We start from the raw sequence: 12,097 nt of genomic DNA, 5'->3' as shown, positions 1-12,097 counted from the left end.
TGTCAGGCGTCAAGGTCAAAGATCATCTTCAAGGTGAAATTGAAAACAAAAATATTTTCAATTTTTCCAAGGACAAAAATTTTTGGAAAATATTTTGGGGGGTGTTTTGGCGGCCATCTTGGCGGCCATCTTGGAAATAAAAGCGCTAAGTTTTAGTTACTCTCTACTCAAGACAAAAATATAACTCTATTCATAACAGATTCCCCGCCATGAACGAATAGTTCATCATTACAATTCCTTAATCTGATAATTCTAGAGGGCACACTTGATTTACTGATCGACGTACAATTTTTCCAGACCCTAAATTTAGATCACACGAGCGAAATTCTGTTTCTCCTCTACCTAGGTGAAGCTTATGCACCCTAGCTAACTTCCATTTGTGACGTGGTAAGTTCTCGTCATCTAAAAACACTACATCTCCAACGGTGATCCGACGGCCAGGTGACGGTGATTGTAGCGTATGTGCCGACTTCAGCTGCAGGATGTACTCCTCTCTCCAACGTTTCCAGTATCTGTCAACCAATCGCTGTTGATACGTCAACCTCCTTCGGAATTGGTCTGCCCTCGGAACGCTATGGACGCTTCTGCTGGTATGGAAGGGTGGTAGGCTCGTGATTCTCTCGCCAATTAAGAAATGACTAGGTGTAAGTGGAGAGGGGTCATGAGGTTGGGAATTGGGATACGTGAGTGGCCGGGAATTTAATACGGCTTCAACTTCAGTGAGTATAGTGGTTACTTCTTCGAAATTCAACATGGCTCGTCCGATAACCTATTTCAGCGGAAGCTTTACAGAAGCCACTAGCCTCTCGTAGAAGCCCCCCCCCCCCACCAGAGGCTCCTTTCCGCGATGTTCTTCCACTGGATTCTAAAATTGGCCAAAAATGCTTTTACCTTTTCGGAATTCATATTTCTCCAAATGGTGGCCAATTCCTTTTGCGCGCGCTTGAAGGTGGTTGCGTTATCAGAATATATAACACTTGGCGTACCTCGTCTTGATATAAAGCATCTAAATGCTAGCAGGAAATACTCTGTTGTCTGATTAGAGACCAGTTCTAGATAAACTGCTTGGATGTTAGCGCAAGTGAGCAAAAGAATGTAACTCTTTTTGGTTTGCTTTCCTTCGTAAACGTATATTGGACCTGCCATATCAAGTCCTATTATGTCAAACGGCTTAGTTTCCGTTAGTCGGTCCTTGGGTAAAGGCGCTGTTTTAGGAACGCAGTGTTGGGTCTTCCATCGTCTACAAATCCAACATCTCTTGGAGCAATTCTTCACCAACAACCTTCCTCTTATTATCCAATACCTTTCTCGTAAGTGTAGTAGTGTTTCGGGAGCTCCATTGTGTAAAACCGTTTCATGGGCTAACGTAGCCACTAATTCTGAATAACGATGAGCGTATGGCAGAATCACGGGATGTTTAACCGCGTAGCTAAATTCTGACTTCTGAAGTCGTCCACCAAGACGTAAGATTCCGTCTGCATCGAGAAATGGATCCAATTTGGCAACAGATGCATTTTTGATGCGAATTTTATTTTTTAATTGACTAATGTCTTCGGAAAATATTTCAGCTTGTACCGTTTTAATCCAATAATTTTCGGCGTTCGTCAATTCCTCAGCGGATATTGGTCCAGCCTTCCTTTCCTTTGAAGTAAGATTGTTTAGAACTCTTTTTATTATAGCGGTGACCCGGTAAATCTTCCTTATATCGCTGTAGTTTTCCAGCTTCAGTAGAGCCTCCCGGTTGTCTTTCTCCGTACAGGTATTGACCGCTGTTTCCTTGGCCTTGGTTTTAGTTTCAGAGTCAATTAGATCTTTAACCTCTTCCTTTGATTTTGATTTGGACTTAGGCCATTCGTTTTGCGAAATACGTAACCAGCTTGGTCCTTCAAACCAAGCTTTCTTGTGTTTTAAATCCGTTATCGTCAAACCTCTAGTTAAATGATCGGCTGGGTTGTCGATTCCACGGCAATGATGCCAGTTCTGAGGTTCGGTCAATCGTTGGATTTCGCTTACTCTATTCGCCACGAAGGGCAGTCTGTTTCGGGCTGGTCCTCTTATCCAAAAATACGTCACGAGAGAGTCGGTCCAAAAATCGTGTAAGGCGTAATAAACCCGATAGGGTCAAATATACGCGCCGCTCCTCGGAGAACGCTCCGTTTCGTGTTTTTGTCGTTTTCAACTAGAAATGTCATTAAACCAGTGACATCAAATGAAAAGCTATCTGTCTTTGGACTCCATGATAATCCTAAGACCTTGTTATTTAACGGGTTTTTGAACACCGTCTTTTCTTCTCCTAGGTTTTGGGAGAGCTCCAAATTTATTGTCGATGAGCTTGTCTGGAATTTTCTCAGCGTCATTCCCGCGTCCCTCAGGATAGTTTTCGATTCGTGTATAATCTTTCTAGCATGATCCTCATCCTTGGCGCCCGATATGAAATCATCTACGTACATTTCTTCCTTTAATTTTTCACAAGTCTCTGGATATTGATCTTCGTGTCTCTGGGCGTGTAACCTCAATGTGGACGCCAAAAGATATGGGCTGCAGGTTAATCCAAACAGTACTCGGGTGAAGCGCCAAACCTTCACTCGGTCTGGGTTTTCTATTGAATCCGGCCAGAGAAATTGGACGTAGTTTCGTTCATTCGGAGCAATAGAGATTTGCAGGAAAGCCTGCTGTATATCTGCAGTTATCGCGATCTTGTGCGTACGAAAGTTTAATAGTGTGTCGTACAGTGGAAGGTTTCGGTTAGGTCCTGATTCGATGCATTCGTTTAACGAGGGCTTGTCCCTTTCACACGCTGATCCAACGAAAACTATTCTGACCCTTGAGGTAGTCCTATCTTCTTTTATTACTGGGTGATGTGGTAGGTAGAATGCCTTGTCCATCTTCGTGTCCGGTTTTGAATATAGAACTTCTTCAATTATACCATTTTTCGCGTAATCCTCAAAAATGTTGTTGTACTCTTCTATCAATGATGGATTCAAGTGTAATCTTCTCATCAGTCCCTTTAAGCGTTTTGCCGCCATATCGTAATTGTTCGGTAGGTTCCGAAGTTCAGGTTCCATTTCCTTCCATGGAAAATCCACTTCGTAACGTCCATTTTTTATCGTGGTAGCTTTCTCGAAATGCCTTATCATTTCTTCTGAGGTAAGGTCTTCTCCTTCCGTTTCGACTACGCCAATTGCTTCTAAATCCCAGAAGGCTCGAAGTTCTCTCCCTACTATTTTTAATTCTTCGTTCGTCACTACATTCATGGTGATGGACTGAGGGATTTGTGTGGATAATTGCAATAGGGTCGACGTTTGGTCGGTTCCGTGGAGAAGCCATCCAAAATGACTCTTCAAGACGACGAGAGTGTCATTAATTCTTTGGATATGTCCAGTCAGGGCCTGCCAATAATAGTCAGTTCCTACAAGTATTTCTAGTCTTTGACCGTCCGCTATTCCAGGGGTTGGTTGATCTCCCAATTTGAGTCCCATTTCTTCGACCTTCCTTCTTATAGTCCCACCAGGAACCCTTATTCTTGCCATACTGATTTCTGGGATTTCCAGCGCCTTAATTGTCAAATTTTCATCGTCGAAGAGACTTTTCAGGGTAACTATTACTCACCGACATTCTGTGACCTTGGGTGGTTTGCCGCCGAAGGCGTGGATGTCCAAATGATCCAGTCCGTCCGTTTTTAATCCTAGCTCTTCGGACAATTCCTTTCTGATATAAGTTCGTTGCGCTCCGCTATCGAATACTCACCGAACAATTTTGTTTCCTAATTATCCCTTGGCTGATACCTTAGCCGTTTGAAGGATTATCTCTTCACCTGGTTCTGTTTGAGTTTGCGTCGCGATCAAAGTTTAATTGCCAGTTGATTCTCCTCTTTCTTGGTTGTTCCTTGGGTTTTCTTTCGGTCTGTCTATTCTTTCGCAAAGAGTGCTGTGATGTTTTCCTTCGCATTTTTTACAGACGATGATTTCTTCACAATCTCTCGCTCTATGTTTTCCTTTAGCGCATATGAAACAATGGCCAAGCCTCCTGAGGATTTCCCCTTTTTTTTTTCGGTACATCGTAGGCTCGGCAGTTTTCGTAGGAGTGGTTGCTTCTTCTGCAAAATAGACAACGCGTTTGATTCGTTGAACTCTACGACAGGGCGGAAGTTGATGAATTAGGTAGTTTCGGTCTTGTAGGTTGTTTGCTCTTGCGAATTGGTGGTCTATAACTACCTTGGTAGGTGTATCCGAATTGGGAAGGGCCTCCTGTCGAATATCCGTGATAACTGCTCGCTCTTTCTCGAGTTTCAACTTCTTTTCGAAACAATTCAACTAGTTCTACACTGTGAAAAAAATATGACTATTTCATACCAAATAAGGTATTTTACGTTGCGTCCCCAGACGACCCTTTTAAAGTGCAAAATAAAACCTTTCTATGAAAGTATTATAAAATACCTTTTCAAAAGGAATAGTTTTGAACCATGAGTTACACATAAGTACCATTTAAAGTATTTTATAAAACCTTATTTTGGGATTTTTAAATACCTTTAAAAGGTATAGTTTTGAAGCATGAGGTACACATAGGTACCATTTAAAGTATTTTAGAAACCTTATTTTGGGATTTTTAAATACCTTTAAAAGGTATAGTTTTCAAGCATGAGGTACACATAGATACCATTTAAAGTATTTTAGAAACCTTATTTTGGGATTTTTAAATACCTTTAAAAGGTATAGTTTTCAAGCATGAGGTACACATAGGTACCATTTAAAGTATTTTAGAAACCTTATTTTGGGATTTTTAAATACCTTTAAATGGTATAGTTTTGAAGCATGAGGTACACATAAATACCATTTAAAGTATTTTAGAAACCTTATTTTGGAATTTTTAAATACCTTTATAGGATTAGCTTATAACCTTTTTAAGAAAATCGTATCATTTCGAACCTTTTAAAGTCTTAACCAATACTTTTAAAGGTCTCATAAAAAGCCCCTTGGAAAAAATGGTATTAATTTGTACCTTTCTAAGTCTCAAAAAAAGCCCTTTAAAGGTTTCATGAAAAACCCATTGGAAAAAAGGTATCATGCGAAGCCAATTAAGGTGTTCATTTTTGCCATTTATGGAATTCAATCTAGCGTTGAAAATAGAACGAAGTACCTTAAAAGGTACTATAAAATACTCTATTAAAAAAAGGTATTATTTCATCAAACTAAAGTTCTGAAAGTATCCTTTGTATTTGACAAAACTATACTAGAAAATTAATGTTTACGAAAATAGTATTTCCCAATTTAGAAGATAAAGATTTAACACATTTTTTTAAAATCATTTCAAATTTATCTTTCAATAGTACCAATACAAAAATTGTACATCTTATTTAAAAAAAAAATCTAGTTACATTTCTCGTGGGTTATGCACGTAGCCTGATAGTTTGTGGCAATTTTTTCGAGTTGGTTTCTATTTCTAAAACAACTTTCTGTATAAATTCAATTGTTTTTGCCAATTTTGGAGAGTATAGTAGGTCATGAAAAGGGTGACAAACCCTTTAATCACACTTCCTGATGAAATTTCTGCAGTTTCTAAAATTACTTTAACTGATTTGTCCAAAAAGGCAGTTTTGTCCACATATACAACTGCATGTTCATTGCTTGGAGCCTAAAAAAAGCAATTATTGCAATAATATGTCAAATAATATAACGAAATAAATTGTACTTACATTGAAAGTAAATAGAAAATTAGGGTCTTCCTGAAAATCAATGGTTGTAGCATTAAACTAACAATTACTTCCATTTCTAAAGTAGGAATAAGGTAGATATTATTATAGTTACTTCCAAATAGTTGAAAATTTTTATCTGCAATTTTTTTCTTCAGTTACGAAGTCTTTCTTTGCTAATAGCTGTTCATTTAATTTTTTTAAAAAGGTTTGACTTTTATCTAAAATGAAATATTTTTGGTAAGTGGTTGGATTTATTAAAATAAAATTTCGGGGATTTTTTAACAATAGGTACTTCTGTTTCTTTTTTGTTTTTGTTTATTATTAGCCAGGTACTACAGTAATGCCAAAAGTTTTAACCGCAGTTTATTTTTTAGAAAGATATGATAAATGTAGAATTTTTACTTCCCAGCAATTTTTCGCACGGAATAAACGACATATTTCGAGATTTTTCTACGTGTTGGATGAGGTAGGACTGATGACGAAAAAGATTTAACGGCAAGATATTACTAAATATAAGAAATATTGGTAAAAGAGAACCAACCCCAGTGAAATTTGGACAAGGTAAAGTAACCAAAATCAAAAGTAAAACCTAATTTATCTGTCTAAAGCCAAACTACAACCGATAAGCAAGTTCCAAAGTAATAGTAAAACTGAACTCGTAAACCTAAGTATTGTACGTGTTGGATGTTGTAGGACTGATGCCGAATTAGATTTAACGGCAAGATACTACTGAATTTTTAAAAAGTGTGCAAAGTGACATGTGTTTTTTTACGGCGAATTCAATTCGCTAGAAACTAGGTACGACTTCACTGGCGCTCGATCGAAGCGAGTGCGCAACGCCGTTAGTCGCCAATAGGGAATCGGCACTTGACTTTTGTGACGTCACGAAAAAAAGCGCGCGGATGTGTATTTTGAATTTTCTTATCACAGCCGCCATCTTGTAGGAGAACTTTAGTCGATAAAAGGCATTCCTTTGGTTAAAAATGGTTTACTTTTGTAGTATTACTGGCTGTAAAACCCAAAATTCTGGCTTTAGAGTTCCAAGAATTATTTATAATCAGGGAAAGGAAACCTTAAATTTATCAAAACAAAGGAGATTTAGGTGGCTTAGTTGTTTTAAATTTAAGAAACTTGGTGTTTGTGTTCCAAATGATGTACAAATTGATAATATGCGAGTATGTGGCCATCATTTTCATTCTGGTAATTTAAAATATATGTTATGAGAATTTAAAATATTATCTAAGAATTCTTCATTGTGTTTTAGGTTCTCCTGCCAAGCTTTACGATACTACAAATCCTGACTGGGTACCATCACTCGGACTCCTTTTGAAAGTCGGAAATGATACTGATGATGATGTATCTAATGACAAAAGTGTGGTTGCTTTGCAAAGATATCAACGTAAAATGAAACGTCGACAAGTTATTCAAGAAAGCTCTTCAAATTGAAACCTAAAAAAAATGAAATTAAACAATCAAGACTCTGGTACTGAGGAAACTAATAATCTCGTTAAACAATCAACTATGGAGACCCAGTGTCGTTTGTCTTCAGATGCAGAAGTAAATGAAGCAGTTGATCCTATTATGGTTGAAAGTGGTGAAAACTGTATTTCTAATTTTGATGATGACTATTTTAACTCTAATATACCTATTGATAATGTTGCCTTAGTCGTGGAAGTTAGTACTCAGAATGAACTAATTTCTAACTTATGTGATGTTTCTACGCAAACTGATGATTTAGTTGAAAAATCAGATCTTGAAATTTCAAAATTAACAATTGATTATTTAAGTTCAAAATTGCAATCTGTTAAACAAACAGTTACTGAACTTTTACCTCAAATAGAAAATCTTAAATCTTCAGTCGCCACACTCAAGGAAGAGTTAAACCGCAGGAATTTACATAAGGATACTTTCACTGATAACGATGCAAAAGTAAAGCACTTCACTGGTTTGGAAAACTACAAGCAAATGATCGAGATCTTTCAAGAAATCAAGCCAGATCTTTTTTTGGGTTCGAAATGCAAACTAACCGAATTCCAGCAATTTTTGATGACATTGATGAATCTGAGGCTAGCCTCTACTAATCGTGATTTGGGCTACAGATTTGATGTATCTGATCGCACAGTTGGAAGAGTCTTTTATCGGTGCCTAAACGCTCTTTATGTGAAAAATGAGTTTTTGATTAATTGGCCAAATCGTGATTGTCTTCAGAATACCATGCCAATGGTTTTTAGAGAAAAATTTGGCAAAAAGGTCGCTGTAATAATAGACTGTTTCGAGGTTTTTGCTGATAAATCCTCTTCACCCTTGGCCAAAGCTCAAACCTGGTCACAATACAAACAACAAAACACAGCTAAATATCTAATAGGTATAAGCCCACAGGGTGCCGTAACCTTCATTTCTAAAGGCTGGGGTGGTCGTACAAGTGATAAAATGATCACTGAAAACTGCGGTTTATTAGAAAAGCTACTCCGAGGTGATGTTATCCTCGCAGACAGAGGCTTTGACATCAGTGAATCAGTAGGTTGTGTTACCAGCATTTACCAAAGGAAGAAAGCAACTTTCCCCAATAGAAGTAGAATCAACTAGAAACATAGCCAGAGTTAGGATACACATTGAAAGGGTAATTGGCGGTATACGATCAAAATACAATATACTACATGTAAAACTACCTATTGAAATTCTGCATAGTGCAGAAGGTGAAGAACTCGCAACTTTAGATAAAATTGCAGTTGTTTGTTGTGCACTTCATAACTTGACGAAAGGAATTATACCATTTGAATAAATTTCAATTTGTAAGAACATTTTAGAAAAAACCAATATTATTAAATAATTGAAAATAAACATTTTTTAAATTTTTAAATAATTTTCTTTTATTAAAAAAATTTTAATTCTAGGAACTTTTTGACCACTAAACTTTTATAAGTTATTTTAAATTAATGTTATATAATCATATTAAACATTTAAGTTTGTAAACAATATTTACACTTGAGAATATTAAATTCTATAAAATTAACTATTTATTTCTGAGCAATTTGGACAGTACCAATCACCAGGTGGTACTTTTTTTAAATTTAAACATTTCATATGATACCACTGAATTGGACAAGATTTATTGTCGCAACCAATGTATCTAGCACGTTTGCTGACAGTACAAAAATCATAGCAATACTTTGTCTGTATAGGTTTGTTTTCTTTAGATTGTTTTTCACTTTGTGAATTTGAAGGTTTTGGAATTATTGGTTTGACTGACATAGGTAAAGGGCTTAAACTTAAAGGCATATGATTGTGAGGACTTAATGGAATACATTTTTGGGTCTTTTGAGGACTGGCTGACTGTGGAGTTTGCGGGTAATTTTAAATCAGTGTTGGTGGGATTAAAAGAACCATTTTTTGGGGACTAAGCACAATAGAATTTTGAGTATTTGTCTTTTCAGGAGTTAACTGCAACTTAGATTTGGCTTTCAAATTTGTTTTCACGGATTGAGTTGGTATTTTTTTTTGAGGAGCTGGTGGCAATAATATAGTCGTGCTAGAAGAAGTTATCTTTTTAGGAGTAGGCAAGAAATTTGGAGAAGCAGAGTTAACATCTTGCAAAGAATTAGTGGCTTTTTCCACCTTTTCATTGTTGTATTTGCGTTCGAAATGTTTCGCTACAAGCTCAGGAAGTACAACTGTTTGGAAAAAAAGTAACGCTTTTTGGGATACCTCACTCCAAAATTCTTCATCAGGCAAGATTATCTCCTGAAAAAAGTCTTCTTTGGTCCATAAACAAAAATCAGCGTACTTTCTCTTAGTCAAGAAAATTTGAGTCTGCGTTTGATAATAATAAGCATGTTTTTTCATTAGCTTACTAGTTCCATTCTTAAACTCAAGGCAAACATTACTACCAGTATAATCTTCATTAATTTTTCTATCTCTTATACAAAATGGGCATTTCACTTCGAGAACTCCTTCACCGCAGCAGTCACACTGAACCAAACCATCTGGAGTAGCACCTAGGTGAGGGTATTCCACGCTCAAAAATAGACCAGACTTGCTAAATTTGAAATTAGAGTGGATTTTTTCCATTCTTTTTCGATATAAATCTTGGGCGTCCTTTTCGTGAGTACAGCCCCAATCTGTCGCAGCTGAAGTGAATTTAACCAAATTAGGATAACAAATCGCTTTGATTAGGGAAAGAGATGGGTGATGAGGATCTGTACGACAAGCTGATTTTAACTTTGACGCAGTAATTCTACCTGCACGCAGCCTGTTCCACAATTTAGATTCGACTGATCTTTAGTTTCAATTTCTACTAGTTCAACTTGTTCTTTTGTGATGGTAATATTAATTTCTTGACAAAACTCCAGAAGCTCTTCAAACGTGAGTTCTTTCTTCGCTTCATCAAATAACTCTGTTGAAACTTCCGGATATATCTGTTTATTGACACAGGTTGGAATGAAACCATCATGATATTTCGAGAAAGTTGAAAAAACAATTGATTTGGGATAAGCTTGAAAAAGTCTTTCCAATATTCCGCCTTTTGTTCAGCAGTTGGCTTAGGTATTGGTTTTTGATTTAAAATACTTGACGTTGGTTTCGTAGTTTCTACAGATGTATTCGCAGCACAGCTTTCAAGAGATTGATCCAAAGATTTTTTTATTCCTTTTGATGAAGTCCAGTCAATTTTGTTGATTGTAGAATAGGGTACTTTCTTTAAAGTTGGTACGGTCCACTCAGCAGGGATACTTGTGCAAGATTTCTTCTCACGGAAACGAACAGCATACTCTACATAGAAAAGTAAAGCTGATATATGCGTACAAGTCTCCCCCAATCCTGTCATACAATTGCAATGAGCAGAAATAATTTTTCCACTATCAAAGACAATAACCCAAGGTTCTAGGGGCTTCTCATTCAACCGTTGAGAATGAATAACCTAGAAGTACAAGAAAACATATTAATTTCATAATTTATTATGTTTAAATGTCATTTCAACTTACTTTAGCTTTCAATAGGTGGTACTTTTCATTTTCCTGGGGTTGGTTTTGAGCAGAGTTTAAACCAAAGTCTACAGAGTTGCATTTTTGATTATAAATTCTAATCATAACATCTCTAACCCATCCGTTTGCCATCAACTTTTGCGCGTCTAATCCTTTGTAGGCATTAAAATAATCCTCTGTATAGGAACTTTTGTTCAAAATCAAATAATTAACTACATCAAAGGCATCAACTCAAGGGAAAATATCAATGTTTTCTAAGCCTGGTAGCCAGACTTAGTTTGGAAGAGTGTACGGATCTTCATTGTTAATTAAAGTTATTTTGTTAAAGTACCTTTTTTTGGCTACTTTATCAAGAGCCTGAACATATTCGGATAAATTATCACTATTTTCCATTATTTAAATATGCTAAAATTAGAGAAACAAACGCTATTCACACATTTACCGTATAAACTCCCTGTACGTTCTCATACAACATGGCTGCCGCGATTTTTCCAGAAATAAACAAATAGCGTTGCCATGACGACCAATTCGCGCGCCACCTAAGTTTACGAGTCCAGTTATACTTTTAGTTTGGAACTTGCTTATCGGTTTTAGTTTTGCTTTAGACAGATAAATTCGGTTTTACTTTTGATTTCGGTTACTTTTCCTTGTCCAAATTTAATTACGGTTTCGTTGTCTTGCGTTCTTTTTGGTTCTCTTTTACTCAATATTTCTTATTTTTAGTAATATCTTGCCGGTAAATCTATTTCGTCATCAGTCCTACCTCATCCAACACGTAGAAACATCTCGAAATATGTCGTAATTTTCGAGGTAAATATTAGTGGCTAGTAACAATTTTATATTTATCACATCTTTCTAAATAATAAATTGCGGTTAAAACTTTTGGCATTACTGTAATCCTTGACAAATAATAAACCTAAAAAATAAACAAAAACCTAAAGTACCTATTGTGAAAAATAACCGGTAAAGACTTACCTTCTAAAACTTAATATCCCACAATGCAAAATGCAAAATTTATGCGAAATGAAGTTGAAAAGAAATTTAGAAATTCACTGATCGAAATGTGGTCATAGCATAGAGGAAAGGTAAGGGAGTGGCAATTGGGAGGTATTTTTCGTTCCCAGTGAGGGTATGAGATCAGCCAGAGCTCCATGTAAAATACGTACCATCGCGACTATTTTAGTGCCATCTAGTTTGGGAAAATTGTACCGAGTGCGCGGTAATTTTTGAAATTTTTGGAAAAACCCTTTTCGTCAGAACTCAGACGCTTTCATCATCCATAGAGGAAATGTGCATCAACAATGGATCATAGTTACTTTAAAACTAAAGTTTTAAAACGAAAAATAAATGTCAAAGGTAGTTATAATTATGTATCTTAATAATACATTTTTGCTTATAATTAACAATATACTAACAATATATTTTT

General features: G+C 36.3%; 2 protein-coding genes across 2 annotated transcripts; one reads left to right on the top strand and one right to left on the bottom strand.

Annotated features, from left to right (window-relative positions):
• Positions 1-238: 238 nt before the first annotated feature.
• Positions 239-3,530, bottom strand: LOC149943731 (uncharacterized). The gene is made up of 3 exons (XM_090176172.1): positions 2,113-3,530; positions 892-2,053; positions 239-769 (listed from the first exon to the last, which is right to left on the bottom strand). The coding sequence occupies exons 1-3, from the start codon at positions 3,528-3,530 to the stop codon at positions 239-241; spliced, it is 3,111 nt and encodes a 1,036-aa protein (XP_090032298.1).
• A 3,620-nt stretch (positions 3,531-7,150) lies between these two features.
• Positions 7,151-8,278, top strand: LOC149943730 (uncharacterized). The gene has a single exon (XM_090176170.1). It carries the CDS (start codon positions 7,151-7,153, stop codon positions 8,276-8,278), a length of 1,128 nt encoding a protein of 375 aa, XP_090032296.1.
• Positions 8,279-12,097: the final 3,819 nt, after the last annotated feature.

This window comes from Leiobunum rupestre, chromosome 5, assembly GCF_980474605.1.
Source record: "Leiobunum rupestre chromosome 5, qqLeiRupe1.1.hap1, whole genome shotgun sequence".
Taxonomy (NCBI): Eukaryota; Metazoa; Arthropoda; class Arachnida; order Opiliones; family Sclerosomatidae; genus Leiobunum; species Leiobunum rupestre.
Note: the sequence above shows the minus strand (reverse complement) of the source record. Positions and strands in the feature narration are given on the sequence as shown.